General features: G+C 40.0%; 2 protein-coding genes across 3 annotated transcripts in view; both read left to right on the forward strand.

The window, feature by feature from the left end:
• The first annotated feature begins 1687 nt into the window (after positions 1 to 1687).
• LOC134214875 (vitellogenin-1-like) lies at positions 1688 to 16185 on the forward strand. Of its 2 annotated transcripts, none has more exons than XM_062694156.1 (4): positions 1688 to 1941; positions 11676 to 11930; positions 15189 to 15822; positions 15880 to 16185. In XM_062694156.1, exons 2-4 carry the CDS (start codon positions 11684 to 11686, stop codon positions 16130 to 16132), a joined length of 1134 nt encoding a protein of 377 aa, XP_062550140.1. In that variant the 5' UTR covers positions 1688 to 1941; positions 11676 to 11683; the 3' UTR covers positions 16133 to 16185. The 2 variants fall into 2 exon arrangements, with proteins under 2 accessions (XP_062550140.1, XP_062550139.1); XM_062694155.1 differs by having other exon boundaries at positions 1690 to 1842.
• A 267-nt stretch (positions 16186 to 16452) lies between these two features.
• LOC134210594 (centrosomal protein Cep290) overlaps positions 16453 to 17173 on the forward strand; it is a 39352-nt gene continuing 38631 nt past the window's right edge. The window contains exons 1-2 of the mRNA XM_062686708.1: positions 16453 to 16843; positions 16909 to 16972. Coding sequence (XP_062542692.1) covers positions 16673 to 16843; positions 16909 to 16972 — 235 coding nt within the window. The 5' untranslated portion in view covers positions 16453 to 16672. The remainder of the gene's footprint in view (positions 16844 to 16908; positions 16973 to 17173) is intronic.

A 17173-nucleotide genomic window follows, 5' to 3' on the forward strand; every position in this document is an offset into this window, starting at 1 on the left:
AAAGCACACGTGAGGAAGGAATCGCGTGCCAAAGTACAAACTCGCTTTCAGCGTGTCCAATGTCAACTGGATCGGCGCATAACAGTAATGATGAGATTAATTGAATTGAAATTTCCCGCTCGATAAGGATGAAAGCGTCTGTCGGAAGCCAACGATCGCTTGACTCCGCATATCTGGTGGCGATGAGTTAGCATCTGATCTGGCAAAGGTCAGATAACTACAATCCTAAATGAGCGAGAAGACTGATTGCTTACTGTCGTCGATCAGATAAGTGGACAACTGTGATGACTATTATTTCATCTCTTGTGTCATATGATAATTAGGATATAATGAAGCCACTTGAATTGGATGGTTGGTTTAGTACCAAGTTACACTCAAACACACATACATATAGTCCCAGAAATAAAAAAAAAACCCGGATAATTCGCCTAGCGTAAAAATGTGAACCCGAAATCCACCTACAGTGAAATAAAACCCCCACTTTCAAAAGGTTGTCAGTTAAGTACCCTTTTCATATGCATTTACAGTCACTGAGAAGAGGATTGCCAAATCTGAGATGGCGAGTCGGTTTTTCGATCCTGTCTTAGACATAAGAATCTCATAGGATGCACCATGAAATGGCACACATCAAAAAGTGTACCCAAATTCATGAACTAGGTAAAATATAAAGTAATTTGAATTACGGCCTCGGGAACACCAGTCAGGCTTGCCAGAAAATTTTCGAATCCGTGATGTTTTTTTTGCCATAAATTCCCCAAAAAAATTAAAGAAGCTTCTTTCAAAGTTTCTCATAAAAGCACTTTTAAGAATGATTGTATATCAACAACTTACATAATTCATTTTTTTTACATAAAGAATGTAATAGGATTTTTAGATATTTATCAAAAAATAGAAAAGATTTGAACGGCACTATACAGAGCAGTTCACTAGCTAATGGTCAGCGACGTGAAAAAAACACGTCTTTGCCGCTACTGATTAAGGAAAAGAAATCACATACATATCTTTGTATAAGTAGTGTTCCGGCACTCCAACTGGTTCTGAATCACACATTTTCAAATAAGTTAAGTATAGCTATATACGAAATCTAATTAACTCGTTTCAATATTCAAATTGCGAACACAAGCCGTGACGCATTATTCACAATTTCATACACCCCGATAAGGTGCGAATATTTAGAGAACTGCACTGGACATCAAAGGGTTGATCAACATATTTTCTTTCACTGACGATAAATTCGGTATGAAGCTTGTTTGTTAGAATGACTTTACAATTCAAGAAAACGAATGCAAACGACATACCTATTCCATTTGATTTCGTAGAAAAATCAATTCACAACTATAACAGAAAATGATTCATTTAGGAACACCTCTATAGGATGGAGATTAGTTAGGGGCGATAAAATTTGATGTAAAGCATCGCCGTTTATGACTGATTAGAACATCACATTTAGGTTATGCATATGGCAAAACAGCATCTTCATTCAAGTGAACATGCGCATGTAGTCAAGCCGTAGGGACGTTCAACACAAGGGGAGGCATGACGATGACGACAACGACGACGATGGGAACAGCGCGACGACGTCGTCGTCCAAGTCGCGAGCTGCATTCTGGTTAGTCTGATAAATTAAATCGCGACGGCAACCGGCGCGGATTCAATTGCTATACCTACTTTTAATGGGTATAAAATTATCATTTTCCCAGACGAACGTGCAGTTTGATCTGGAGACGCGAATCGTCAACATTCGATAATACAATACGGTGTTTCCGCACTTGTTGTCGCCGTCGTCGTTGTTGAAGAAAAGTTTTTAAACTGTGCTGAAAGTTAGAGTTTGATGAGGAAAAGGTGACTATTTATCGGGAGCTTATTAGTGTGCTAAACTTTAGTGTACCTCCTTTCATGTTTACTAGTTTTATGAACGTAGTGTAGTAGAAGTGATAAAAGGTTCGTCGCTTAAACGATAGTTTAAGTTACTTGTAAAGCGTTCTGCCCCAGAGGTTTTGTCGTGCGACGATTCCTTTCATCACAATATCGAGCATGGCTTCATAAAGTTCTGCCTCAATTTCAGAATTAAACCCACATAAATTCAAAGATGACTGTTGGAAAATAAAAACGAGCGATGTGTAATGTGTGAGATAAATATAACAGCGAAGTAGAAGTAGGACTTAAATGGCATGCATTCAAGGTGAAAGGATAACAGTGCTTTGTTCATTATTAGCTAGGTATCACTCTGAAAATTTAAAGAGAATGTTCTAATGAGTCAGTGTTGTCCTCCACTTCGCACACAAATTCTGCTCTTTGATTTTACACCATCTAAACGATTACATTATTTTAAGGACACGCATACTGCGATGCAACAAAGCTGAAAATTTAAAAAATGACAGTTGTGCGATGCTTCCGTATTGAGTGGTGTGCCCTTGAAAACGCGAGAGCTTTTAAATTTGAATTTCGTGAAGATTGCGCTTAATTCAGTAAGTGCAAATAATAGAAGGATAATTTGAACTTTCAAAATATCATGTCAATCTGTCAACCGAATGCACGCCAGAGCCACACGACTGCGAGCGCTGAGAATACACTCCAGTGTATTTGACATGACATTTTGAAAATTCAAATATAATTCTATTAGTTCCACTGACTGAATTTCAAATTATATGATCGTTTAGATGGTGTAAAATCAAAGAGCAGAATTTTGCGCAAAGTGGAGGTCAACACTGGTTCCAACAATAATTGTTTTCATAATTTCGAATCTACTAACCAACTAAGTACAATCATCCTAGAAAAGAAAGAACAAACGAACAGCACATAACGCAAATACCATACCGAATGGATAGAACATTCTAATCAAGCTGACTTTCTGGCTATTCGTTGTCCGTAAAGATTGTATTAACTAGTAGGGGAAGGTGGGGAGAGTTGATCCCCGGGGAGATTTAATCACCCCCTATTTTATCGAGAACTAAAGTAGTTTTGTTCTAGTGTGGTGAGTTATTTTTGGATTGACAACCTTATTTATTCTGGAGGGCGGTTTGTATGTTTTGACTAGAGGTCTGAATAAGAGAAACGCGGATAGGTATGTGCCGTCAATCGAACCGTCAAAAAACAGCAGCCAATCGAGCAGGAGACCTGTCAAGCAGCCAAAATGTTTGCTAAAATACTGAAAACGGCCAAATTCGATTTAATGCCATTTTTCAATAAACAAAATTGAATGTATTTTACATTAGTTTGCAATAATATATGCAAGTCATTTATAGATTATGAAATGAAATTCCATTGTTTATTGGATTCTATTGTTATGTAATGTGGACACATACAACAGCGGATTGTGGGATTTTATCTACATGAACCATTTCTTCCTTTTCATGTGTTGTTCTTTGACGAAGAAGATTGAATGCAGTGTTTACTTACTTACTTATGGATCCTGTACACCTCCGGTGGTGAAAAGGGCCGACTTGAAAGATCTCCATCCTGAGCGTTGCCCGGCTATCGCTTTAACATGTTGCCAGGTTAGATTTCGGTCGACCTCTTTTATTTCTTTATTGAGGCTTCGCCGCCATGAGCCTCTGGGTTTGCCTCTGCTGCGATGTCCCGCTGGGTTCCAGTCTAATGCTTGTTTACAGATTTCGTTTCCGCCCCTACGTAGAGTGTGGCCGACCCAGCCCCACATCCGATCCCGAATTTCTGTTACTATCGGCCTCTGGTGACAACGACGATGGAGCTCGTTGTTTGAGATCCAGTTGTGAGGCCACCAGGCCCGAATTATATACCGCAGGCATCTGTTAATGAACACCTGCAGCCGTTGAGTGTTCTCCACTGATACACACCATGTTTCGCTAGCGTATAACAGCACAGATTTCACGTTAGAGTTGAAAATTCGTATTTTGGTGCGTTCACTTATCTGCCTGTTTTCCAGATTTTCTTAAACTCGCACAGGCAGCCCTTGCTTTCTTGATCCGTGCCCCTATGTCGATCTTGGTACCGCCGTCTGACGCCATTTGGCTACCAAGTCACCGTGTTTACATCCAACGATTTGGTTTTGTTGATGTTGATGACTAAACCTGCCGAGGAGGAGCGCTCGGCAAGGTCGTTGAGCTTACTCTGCATATCAGAGCGCCGTTGCGCGAGGAGTGCAACGTCATCAGCCAATTCGAAGTCGTTTAGGTGCTCCATGGTTATAGGCTGCCATAACAGCCCGCGGTTCGGTTCACGGTCAATCGCATCCAATATGATCTACTAAAGGTGTGGAAATCAATATGTGTATTACACAGAAGTCTATGTGTGGTAGTGCGTCGTTTACTTTTGTTCATATAGCAACGTCTGGCATCTTGCCGACGCCTTACGTCACAAAAGTTGTTATTTAATTTTCCGCCAGGCAAGCATGTGATTGTATCCCTCTCCTTGCCGTTCCTACGGGTAACCTGCACATTGTTATGCATAAACAAACATGGAAAAAAAAGGCAGCAGCGGAGAATGTCGGAGGTAAAAATCTTTAATTAAATTTGCGCTAAATTTCTGTTTTTTTTTAGGAAGAAGAGGTTTTACGAGAAAAGAAGATATTCTATGGATATGTACAAACTGACAACAATGTTGAAGATATTCATTAGTTCACATGATTGCAACAAATCAATCCATTTGCAGCTATGGTGGCACGTTTATCGTACCAGTTTGAGCAGAAAACTTCTACGACTGGCAAAAGTGCAAAAATCGTTTTTTTCCTGTTTTAGATGATACTCGGCTAGGTATCTGAATAAGTTTTCTGTTCTAAGGTTATTCAGGTTAACGGTTCTAGTTTGATATCACGATAACCTTGTGGCATTCTAATGAGAAGCTCAAAATATATCACTGCCTCAACCATCATACTAACAACATGAGCTCGTGTGACGTCACTCAATTTCCCCTCAAAGTTTGTTTTTTTTACAGTTTACTAATACAAGTAAATGTCGACTTCCTCCACACCTTTCTTAGAGCATATTGAATCGCATCTACCAGAATCTCGTCGATTACGATGAGGAACAGTAACGCTGATAGAATACATCCTTGCCTCACACCAGCTACGACCCGGATAGGGTCGGACAGGACCCCATTGTGCAGCACTCTACACGGAAAGGCCTCGTACTGTGCTCCGATGAGGCCGTAGATTTTCTCAGGAACCCCCTTGCGTCTCAGGGCGCCACACATATTCTCGTGATTGAGACGGTCGAAAGCTTTTCGTAGTCAATGAATACCAAGTAAAGGGACTCTTGGAATTCGTTGACTTGCTCCAGAATGATGCGGAGCGTGACAATATGGTCCACACAGGATCTTCCGGCGGCTTGCTGCCGCCGAAGAATCGCATCGATCTTCTCCTGAATCTGGGCTAGGATAATTTTGCACAGAACTTTGAGAACGGTACACAGCAACATAATGCCTCGCCAGTTATCGCATACAGTCAGGTCACCCTTTTTGGGCACCTTCACTAAGATACCTTGCATCTAGTCGACCGGGAAAGTTGCGGTGTCCCAGATATTACGAAATAAACGATGCAGTAGTTGAGCGGATGTCATGGGGTCAGCTTTGAGCATCTCGGCTGATATGCGGTCGACCCCTGGGGCTTTATTCGATTTCATGCTTTGGATGGCTGTTTGAATCTCTAGCGTGTTATACGTCGGATCCTAGGCAGATCATGCCGAGGTGGTGATGGCCTGGCTGACACTTGAAAAAGTTGTTCGAAGTGCTCGAAACAGCGTTTCAGCTGGTCAGTTGGGTCGGTCAATAACTGATCATTCGCGTTTTTCACAGGCATTGATGCATTCATCTTCGCCCCACTAAAGGCGAATGTCCCCGGTTGCGGCGGCTCTCTCTCCTTCGTCGGTCAGAGAGTCTGCCCACGCTCGCTTGTCCCGTCGACATGAGCGTTTTACTTCCTTCTCTCGCGTATCGTTGACGGGATAAGACTTTGGCTCCTCTGGTTTTCGATCGCTCTATCGCGGCTTTGGCTTCTCTTCGCTCCTCTATCTTTCTTCAGGTCTCATCGATGATCCATTGTTTTCTCTGGGTGCGTAGTTCGTCCAGATTGTTCTCGCTGGATGCGATGAAGGCATTCTTGATGGCGGTCCATTGGTCTTCCACGTTGCCACCTTCCGGAATATCTGCAACACGCGTCTCCAGTTCTTCAACGAAGGACCGTTTCACCATGGCATCTTCCAGTCGGCGTGTGTTGAATCGTCGTCCAACTCTTTCCTCCTGCCGACGAATCCGCGCAATGCGCAGGCGTATTTCGCCGATGAGGAAGTGATGATCAGAAGCGATATCGGCACTACGTTTATTCCGTACAGCAAGAAGGCTCCGTTTCCATTTTCGGCTGATGAAGATGTGGTCGATTTGATTTTCTGTAAAGCCGTCACGGGAGACCCACGTGACCTTGTGAACCGGTCGATGAGGGAAGAGCGATCCCCCGATCACCATGTCGTTATTACCACAAAATTCTGCGAACAGCTCTCCGTTTTCGCTCATTTCTCCGAGACCATGGCGTCCCATAATGCGTCACATAAGTCTCCCAAACAGATCTTGATATCACCCTTCGGAATTCTATCTACGACGGCATTGAGTTGGCTGTAGAAGTTCTCTTTGTCTTGCAGATCGGCAGCATCGGTTGGCGCATAACATTGGATTATAGTAAGGTTTCGGACCCGTGTTCTAAATCTGGCAACGATTATCCTTTCACTTATAGCACAGAGAAACAGACGTCTCACTTAGAACAAAATGCAATCAAAATCATCGTCACGAAAACAGTACCGCCCAATTCTAAATGCACTGTAGGTGGACAAGCGGCAACCAGGTGGCGGTAGTGAGCAAACGTCAAACACAAGTAAAACCGATGGAAGCGCCATCGGTGGCCGATCGACCACCTACAAAAAATTGAATCCACCGTTAAAAAGATGAACGATGGAACATGTGTAGAGTGAGACGTCTGTTTCTCTGTGCTTATAGGTTCCCACTTCATAAGCGCAGAGTGTGCCTGAGCGCTTAGTAGGAAGCCAACTCCGCGATGCCGGGGAGCGTGTTCACCTAGTAAACCAGAGTGTACACGCAAAAAAAGCGTTCGTGAATTCGTGAACTAACGAGTTCACGGTGTATTTTTTCGTGAACAACAATCACGGATTCGGGAATATAGTCACGTTTTCAGGAACGTTCTGGAAAACGTGACTGTGATTGTTGTTCACGAAAAAATACACCGTGAACTCGTTAGTTCACGAATTCAAGAACGCTTTTTTTGCTTGTAGCAGAACTTGTCCCGACGGCGTTCTGTGTTCTCCAAAGTTTGGCCAACGGACTTCACTCAGTACCAGGATCTCAAGCTTCATGCGGCGTGCCTCATTGGCAAGTTGTGCCAATTTACCCAGTGTTGGCAGAGTCATATTTTTTATCCGCGTTTCTCTTATTCAGGCCTCTAGTTTTGACCTTGTTTTGATTTTTTTATTGGCCAAGCAAAATTTAAACTACTTTTCATAACAATGACCAAATGCTTTCGTTTTTTCACAGCACAAAGCCATAAATATGCTTAATGATCTGTATTGATGAAAATGTTAACATTCCATCAATGTTTTATGATATTCGGATTTGAAGTTATTGCCTCAATATGGGGACACTTGATCACCCATACAAAACTTTTGGATGGGACTTAGTCACCCATACAAAAATTTGGCGAAAAAATTCAAAAAAATATCTGTTCTCAGGCTTCTAATTTTTTGTAGATTTAACAGATTTGATGAAGGGTTGACAGAAAAAAAAAATTATCGCGTAGATATCATAGAAAGGAGATCAAGTTTCCCCAAGTTTTAAAATTGCATATGCTGACGAATTCAATAACAAAAAATCCGCGTATTTTGAAGGAAAAATATTTTTAAAAAAAATCTGAGGGCACCTTTCTAATTTTATCAAAGCAAGTTCTTGGAGAGGAATCAATTTCACCCGAATATTAACACCCGTTTGATGACTTTATCTTCACCCTATCCGATAATGCAAATTGATCACACATAACTTGTCGCGTGTTTGAAATTCAATATTTGAAACTTTACCTGCTCGGTAAATGTTGTCATTGTGTTTTGGGTGTATGTTCTCATCTTACCTCCATCAATCACGATGCACAAATTTGATTAGTTATACAAAATTAATAAATTATCATTCCAACACTCTACTGTCGCATAGCTGTTCCATGTTCATAGGGGTCTTAGCAAATATGGGAAACAACACGTGCATATATGATAGCAGGTTACTGATTTGTGGATTGGAAACCCAAATTTATTTGCACGAATAGTCTATTTTTATTTTTATAAACCCTAAGAACTATGTATATATTTTTATTTTAAACAACAGATATCGTAATCCAGGGGAACATTGATCATTTTTTTAATTGTTTTGAAAATATTTCCCCCGTAAGTGATATCATGGCCTTTTTTCAGATTTTTAAAACGAGTACTGCTGCATGTAGAACGTATAAGGCTATTGTTCTTGATTATATTGTGATAATTTTAGACTTCAAAAATCTTTTTTGTCGAGTTTTTTTATTTTTCAAATTGGGATAAATTTGATCATAAATCCTTTTGATCATTTATCTATTAAAAATTATATTAAAAAAAAAGAAAAACTTCTCTCAAAGCAAGTTGATGTAGATGAAACAATAGAAGAACTAACTAAACTAAATTACGATAAAATCAATCTTTTTATAGAAGGCTCCGAGACCCATAGTGTTTTATACCAATCGACTCAGCTTGACGAACTGAGCAAATGTCTATCTGCTGTGTGTGTATGTTTGTGTTCCTACACCTGTGTTCAGAATAATAGCAGCGGAGGCCGTTTTTCATACAAAATGCCCTACTTCGACAAGCTGTAACTTTGTTCCCCAACGATCGATTGGACTGAAATTTTGGCAGTGAGCAACATGAAGTTTTCATATGTTTAGTATCATTTTTGCCTTTCTCGTACAACTGAGTTGTACCGAAAGGCTATCATTTCACTCCGAAAACGAACTTTTTATAGAAGCCTTTGAGACCCATAGTATTATATACCAATCGACTCAGCTCGACGAACTGAGCACATGTCTGTCCGTCCGTGTGTATGTATGTGTGTATGTGTGTGCGCACAAAAGCTATAAAAAACATTAGACAACTTTCCGTATAGTAATCCTTAACCGATTTTCTCGCAACAAGTTTCATTCGACAGGGGACAAAGCCTTGTTGATCACTATTAAATTTTATAACGATCGGTCATTGCGTTTAAAAGTTATGAAGAAAATGGTACATCGGACCATGTAAACCCCATATAAGGTTGGTGTCTTAACTAAATGCGAGAAAGGCACCATCAACGCTAGGTGGATTAATCTGGGTTTTTTCTTCTAATTACTCTTTCAAAAATTACACATCTCCATCGTCCACTCTGTTTGTTCCAGTTGCATAAAGTGTAAGATGTCGCTGGAAGTTTGTCATAGTTGCGCTTGCAGTTTGTCAACTGTAGAAGTTTCTTGCGGTGGTTTCTGCAAAGCAACTTTTCATTACAACTACGCGGGCATTTCGGGAGACCTGTACAAGGAAATATGCGGAACATCTTCTATTTTCTGGATGTGTACAGGATGTCGCGACATAATGAGTAATGCTCGATTTAAAAAGGCTGTGACAGAAATAAAGAGTGAAATAATGAGGGAGATTAATCGCTGAGATTAGGCAAGAGATCAAAGGAGGTTTCAACAAGCTTTCCCCTGCGGTACTATCTCCGGCTCCACGGTTCAGGTTTGGTAAAAATAATATGTACGCCGAAATGAAGCCGTGAAGACGAAGCTGCAACATTTGATCAACCGGCCAAAATTCTTCGCTTTGCCGGACCGTCAAACGCCAACGTATCATCAGCATCTGTAGTACGACCATTTGACAAGTTTTGGATCTATCTTTCGAAATTTTCACCTGATGTATCGGAAGCCAACGTCGAGAAACTTGCCAAGGATTGCTTGAATGTGGACGAAGCTACTGTGAAATCACTGATACCGAGAGACAGGCAAGTGTCGACACTGTCATTCATCTCTTTCAAGGTAGGAGTCAGTCTAGCATCGAAATCGAAAGCGATGGATCCTCTGTCATGGCCACAGGGGATCGAATTCCGCGATTTCATTGACGATAATACCCGCACTCAAACTTTTTGGAAACCAGTCCAGAACGTGGATACTGGCCCTGTTATCATCATTTAGAAGCTACCTCCATTCGTGAAGTCTCTCCTACTGTCTTATCTGTTCTTCCTCATTCCGCTACCACTTGTTCTCCGCTCACCGTCGACTACCAAAACGTCCGTGGATTGAAGACAAAAACAAGCACTCTACTCAATTCACTGCTGTCCTGTGATTTTGATGTCATCGTATTCTAGCGTCGCTCCAGAATGTTGAGCAACAAACATTGAAAGTTACATCAAAACTGTAACTTTTTGTATTTTGCTATTATTTTCATTATGTAATAAAAAAATACTTCCTCACATAGTACGATAGTATTACAAATATTTAAAGGTACCAACTGATTTTTACCTTTAGTTAGTGATAGTTTTCTAGAAATCAAACAAGGGCGTTTTGGCCAGGTTTTGCGCATATTCTACCGCCTTACCCTATAGCGTTCTACAAGAGGATGCCAGAACTGGGAGGTCTACATGGGAGGTTTTAAAATTAGGTTCTGAAGTAAAATTCCAGAGGTTTGCTTCACACATACTAGGTACCTTTTAGCTTTGTCATTTTACGGAAATATTTAAATTCTTTTTTAATGACAAACTGAACATATTGTGTTTGATAAGTAATTCAATTTTTAACCGAATTCCCGGTCAATAACCAGTTTTCCCGATTTTCCCGGTTCAGTGGCCATCCTGTATATATTGTATTAGTTTAAAGTGCGCCGATTCTTTCCTACACTATAAGATCCTAAACCGGACACATCAGAACCGAACTCATCATATCGGTTATCTGTTTCTACGCTGTTACTTGCAAGATCAACCGTAGACTTCGTTTATTCAGTATTCAGAACTTTTCAACACTCAGTATATTTCCAATCAATTAGAAATGCACATTCGCGCATTAGAGACGTTCATAATAATTATATATCGATACAATAAATTGGTAAGAGAGCGAAGTTGTTGTTATCCAGATTCCACAGTCAGTATCTACGCTGATTAATAAGTCAAATCACGTAAGACAGAATAGCCGCTTTGAAATTCTCTACTTCCTTGTCATCGGTTGCCCACAGCGTCTTGCATATGGATAAATCAAATCAATTTGCATGGAATATTGAATTTTTGAATTGTTGGGATAATTGTATAATCAGCTATAAAACTATTTAATGATTCAATTATATGGATTACGGCTCATTGAGAAATAGATCGAGATGAATTATCTGTGGTGACGACTCATTACATGAGTCATTGCACTGAAAAACGTTTTTCAGCTCAGCCGGCTCGCGACAATTCATTTAGACCTAACTCATCAATCATGCATAGCCGATTTGAACAACGCGACTCCACATTTTCATAATGGTGAAATTACCGCATGCTCCTCGATTGAAACTACACCGAAAGGGCGCCGCTGCGCCGTCGGTAATTTTCCGGTCAGATTTCCCACGAGTTCAGAGAGAGCATTGTTTGATGTCGACTGTAAATAATCCACTGTTACCTCCTATTTGCAGGGACGACAATGACTAAGCTTCGCATGGTACCGGTGCTGGCATTGCTGGTATGTTCTAGCAGTCATTTGTTGGCGTTCGATTTTGCTGATTTCACCAAAACGACGAGTGATATTGCGAAAGTTGCCGGCAGAACGGTCAAAGGTGTTGCCGAAAAGGTTCCGGAGATTTTCACGCCCGAACAGTTGCTGGAATTTGGAAAGCAATCTATCGCCGGTGTTCCACTGGAAGCATTGGCCGCGGTGATTAATAACATTTGTAAGTGACTTACTTGCAGGGTTGTTCCGGGGATCCTGAAATATTTTCCGCGCCAAATCCGCGCCGACCAAAATCAAATCCGCGCCATTTCCGCGCGGCATGAAATTCAATCCGCGCCAAATCCGCGCGACTGGTGCAATACGCGCGAAATATCATTTTTTGCTTTTCTCGTACAACATTTCACTCAAAAGAGGAACTTTTTATAGAAGCCTCGGAGATTAAGAACCAAAATTAAGCTGTTAAACATTTTCTATATTCACCGTTTTATAGAAACATGGATGGTTGCAATTTTGTTGTAATTTTTGTTCATAACACAAACTTTCGTAGAGATAAGGTAAAAAGATCATGTAAATTTGTTTTTGAACAAAACTTCCGAGTAAAAATTATTTGAATTTATATCCAAATAGAAATAATTTAAAACTAACATACTTGCTCAGGTTTCATTGAATGTTCTATTTTCTAAAACATAAAACTCTCCTGAAGAAAGTTGTCATGCAAAAATTCCAACAAGATTTTTTGCAGAAGTTTCTCCAAGAGTTATTTACAGTAAATCTACTTAAAATTTTAACAGGAACTCCTATGTTAGTATTACTTGAATTTCATTAGAAATCTCCAAGGGTATAGAGTAGAGTGGGGCAAGAGTACGCACTTAGTTTTCAATCGATCATGTGGCCCTTATGAAACAAGCTTCTGTGTATCAAATCAGTGTCGATGATTCATATACTCCTCCTTTATGTTACCCAGTGGAAAAAATATTGGAATTATTGAGATTCGTTTTAGTAGAACCCTTTTTGCAAGACAAGTTAAAAACGCACTCTTACCCCACCGGTGGGGTAAAAGTGCGCATCGGGTGGGGTAAGAGTACGCATTTATCCAATCATGTGCTTTAAGTAAATATTAACACAAATAAGAGTTAATAACATTTAATTGATGTTTAATGAGCATATATTAGGGAATGTTTAAAGATTACGTAACTCTTAAAGGGGGAGAGGGTCCTAAAAATGTATGCTTTTTATAAATACAAAAAACTACAAAGGTAAAAATATATATCAGGTTTCGCGTGGCGTATACAAAGGCATTTTCCTTAAAGAAAGTCCACCAATCACGTAACGTAAAATTTGGCTATTTCATTACCCCTCCCCCCGTATCTTACACTATTTGTATGAATCCTCTAAAAATTATATGGATCGTCACACATCTCACAACCCCTCCCAGCTAAACGTTGTGTAATTTATGAATGTTTCTTTTGATTAAATGAAATTATCATTTAGATGAAATTGTGTTTTCGTACTATGTTTAGGTGTACAACAAGTCCTAATACAATTTCTTTATTTCGCTTCAGTGCTTTGTTCGCTAAGTGCTTTCTAACACCGAATTACTTCAACTTATCCCAAAAACTTGTGATAATTTCAAATTCTGTCCCTTTTTTCTTAGTTGTGGATCTTTACGCTTTGGAAGAAGTCTTATTTCGGCCGGAGATACCGGTTTGACATCATAACTTGAAAATTCATATGCGTACTCTTGCCCCACCAGTTCCTGCGTACTTTTACCCCACAGTCCCAAAAATTATTCAAGTAATGGTTTTGACTTCTTGGAAAACCAACCGGATTGGTGTTCTGTACCATAAAGTACGCTATACAATAGGTTATCGAAATGGTATAATGTTCACCTGATTGAATGTATATATGGTAATAAAACACTAGTTGCGGAAATCCAATTATTTTTAGCAAAACAACCAAAAAGTTATCTAACTCCATATCTCCCTTGTTGTTTATTCAAATCGTTTACAATTACACATGATAATAGTTGGCCCGAATACCTGTCAAACAGATGCAGTGCTGCTAGTTTATCTTTTTTTATTACTTCAAAAATCGAAAACGTACTCTTACCCCACGCGCACTCTTGCCCCACTCTACTCTATGCAAAAGTTTTCTCAGGGATTCTTGTGGAAATTTGTCTGGAAATTGCTGCGGTAGATCCTCCGAGAATTTATGCATTCATTGGAATACTTTTTCATAAATTCAATCTGGAGGAATTTATCCAGAATAATCCGCAGGATTTTTTACGACAATACATGCGAGAACCCATCCAAGAATTCCTGTTGAAATCCCTTTGGATTTTTTTTACATAAATACGTTGGTAAAAACACAAGAACTCCCGGGAATTCTCCCGTAAATTAAAAGCGAAATTTCTGCGGATTTTTTACAGGCATTTCTGCTGTCATAGCTTCAGGAATTTCCGAGGAAAATGACACGTGAATTTATGAGAAAACTGCTCCAGAAGTCCCTGCACAAATTCCTTTGGAAATGCATGTGGAAACTTCATAATAAATCGCTTTGGGAATTCCTGAAGACCTTTTTTGATAAATTCCTACTAAAAATCAATTCTTTTCCTAATTCAAGGCAGAATTCTTCAATTCTTTTTCTGTTGTTATCGCTACAGGAATTACCGTGAAAAATCCTCTGTGAATGCCTCCAAAAAAAATTTACAATTTATCATAGCAAAATTCTGCAGATATCCTCTCCAAGCTGTGAGTATATTTATTGAATTACTCATAGAATCCTCGAGGAAATTCCTTCGTAATTTTTCAGCTGGAATTTCGAAGGCAAAACTTTTATAATAGTTATCCGAAAATAACGCAAAAAATTCTTAACAAGTCCTATGGATTTTTACCGAAAATATCTGTGGAAAATGACCTTTCAATTGCTGATCAAAATTCCTCTTCAATCATTTCTTTTTTCAATTGTTCTAAAACTCTGATTCATTCTAGAGAAATTCTATGCAAGCAATATAAAACCTCCAATACTATAAGAGAAGAAACTTAATCCCGACGGGAAGATTTGACGATATAAAAGAATGGATTTTAGGAATCAATAATTAATGACCAAAAGTGACGGGCATCCTCTTATAATACTTGTTGAACGATTGAACAAAAGTGTAATGCATGACATCCAATAAGGACTTGGAAATGTCCGAAAAGTTGTGGATGTATGGACTTCAAACGTAAAGTTTATTGTCAACATTATTTTACTATAGGAAGGAAGCTCCATGTACTACATCCAGATTTTTTAAAGTTAATTTTCACCTAAAACTAAATCCGCGCCAAATCCGCGCGAAGTCTTCAAATCGTTATGTAAATCCGCGCCAAATCCGCGAAAACCGCGAAATCCACGAAAATCGCGAAATCCGCGTAGTCGTAACAACCCTGTACTTGAAGTGCCACTGAATGCAGTTTTATATTCCTATCATATTCCACAGGTTCAATTGCGGTGGCCACGAATGCAACTGAATCGGATAATTCGGTGAACATTTCAGCGTTGAACTATGTCCTGATGACGGACTCGGAAAACGTCACCGTACCACTTTTAGAGTCTGACGCCCTGTGGAGCTATCCACTGTTTAACGAATCAGACGACACGGTGATCTTAGTAACGGGGTGGACCTCAAATATCAACGGATCCAATAGGGCCATTGATACGTTATTTAATGCCTATCAAGCGCGTGGAGGATACAACTTCGTAGTCATAGATACGTCGGACTTCGTGGATACCTTGTACACTTGGTCTGCATTCAATACCAACGAGTTAGGTGAGGCTTTGGCCGTAGGATTGAAACAGTTGATCAACTTTGTCTCGGTGGAGAAAATACACCTGATTGGGCACAGTCTCGGGGCACATATCGTGGGCAGAGCCGGTAGGCATTTCCAGACGTTGACAAACTCATCTATACCGCGAATCACTGGACTGGATCCGGCAAATCCGTGTTTCAACGAAGGCGAAGCCCTGAGTGGAATTTGCCGCGGAGATGCCGATTTTGTTGACATTATTCATAGCAACGCCAAGGTTCTTGGCAAACGCGACCCCATCGGCGATGTAGATTTTTATCCAAATGGGTAAGCCAATGAAATATCATTTCTGAAATGTTTGAAAACAAATCACTTATTTTACAGGGTGGTTTCGGTGCAACCGGGATGTCTCGATCCGTCCTGTTCTCATGCTCGGGCTTGGGAACTGTACGCGGAAACCGTTCACCCAGGAAACGAGAATAACATGCTGGCAGTCAAATGCAATTCGATCTTATCACTCGACACTGGAGCTTGTCCTGGCAACTCTATTCCAATGGGCTTTGCGTGCCCACGAACAGCCAAAGGAAACTATTTTTTGAAAACGAATTCAAAATTTCCATTCGGGATAAAATTGTAAATGTTGTATAAATACATACTGCAAAATATAAATTTGTTTAAATATGTTTGAAAGTGTTTCGTCTCAATTTTTTTTAAATGAGATTCATCCGTTTTAAACTTTATATTTGTTTTAAACAAAAAAGAAAAATATTTTTTTTTTAAATCAAACACATAACTGCTAAAATAGCAACCCATCGTCAGGTTTCATTTCAGTATATCTATAAATTATCATCTATGAGTGGACCCCTCGTAAAAAACCATGACCATGACTCTTCTTGACTCTTGAGCACGAACATACATCAGCTGCTTTACCTAGCAACCACACCCTTTCGCGCCAACTACAACCACGTGGACGAAACGCACGACGCATGGACGCATGCAACAAGGATACAAAATGCACTGCCTTAGCAACGGAGTCCTTCCTGACGACGGTAAAACAAAAACATACCAATTATGACAGAAAAGTAATTCTTACTTCGCGTTTGGAGTTTGTTTGTGGAATTTTAGCTATTTTATAAGTTTTTAACGTTTAGAACAAAAAGTACACCAACGATCAGACATGGACTGGCGCCAAATGCTCTCCGTGTCGCCGCACAATCTAGCTGACGAGCGTAAAGATGAAGTAGCGGCCAGTTTGGCTGCCGTTCCCACAGATCAAAAGTTGGATAGCAAGAGCTGTAAAAAGTTATTCCGGCTGGCCCAGGTGGTGCTACGCTTCCGCAACGAGCAGGTAGTTTGGTTGAAAGGATTCAAAGTAACCTTGGCATTGCTTTTCACATATCGCCTTATTTCAAGGTTGGCCAACTCAGAATTGAAGTGGATCGAATCACGGAAGGAAATAAGCAAAACGAAGTCCGAGGTAATGATGGCTAGCAAATAATATCGGTACTGCAAATGTTCTATATAAAACAGATTCACAAAACAGAAAACAGTGTGGGGAAAAACCTTAACTCTCTCCCGCCCATGGTGTCTGTGGAGCACCATTAAATTTTGCACCTTCTAACCTTCATCGAATTGTTTCAACAACAAAAAGCAATATTAGGCATATCTTTATGGTTAC

The sequence above is a fragment of the Armigeres subalbatus genome, chromosome 2, assembly GCF_024139115.2.
Source record: "Armigeres subalbatus isolate Guangzhou_Male chromosome 2, GZ_Asu_2, whole genome shotgun sequence".
NCBI classification, from domain to species: domain Eukaryota; kingdom Metazoa; phylum Arthropoda; class Insecta; order Diptera; family Culicidae; genus Armigeres; species Armigeres subalbatus.

What these genes read in the sequence shown, in the direction of transcription:
- LOC134214875 (XM_062694156.1), top strand. Translation starts at nt 11,684, where the DNA reads ATGACTAAGCTTCGCATGGTACCGGTGCTGGCATTGCTGGTATGTTCT. An exon ending in CGCGGTGATTAATAACATTT is followed by an intron (nt 11,931 to 15,188) that starts GTAAGTGACTTA and finishes CATATTCCACAG; the next exon opens with GTTCAATTGCGGTGGCCACG. An exon ending in GTAGATTTTTATCCAAATGG is followed by an intron (nt 15,823 to 15,879) that starts GTAAGCCAATGA and finishes CTTATTTTACAG; the next exon opens with GGTGGTTTCGGTGCAACCGG.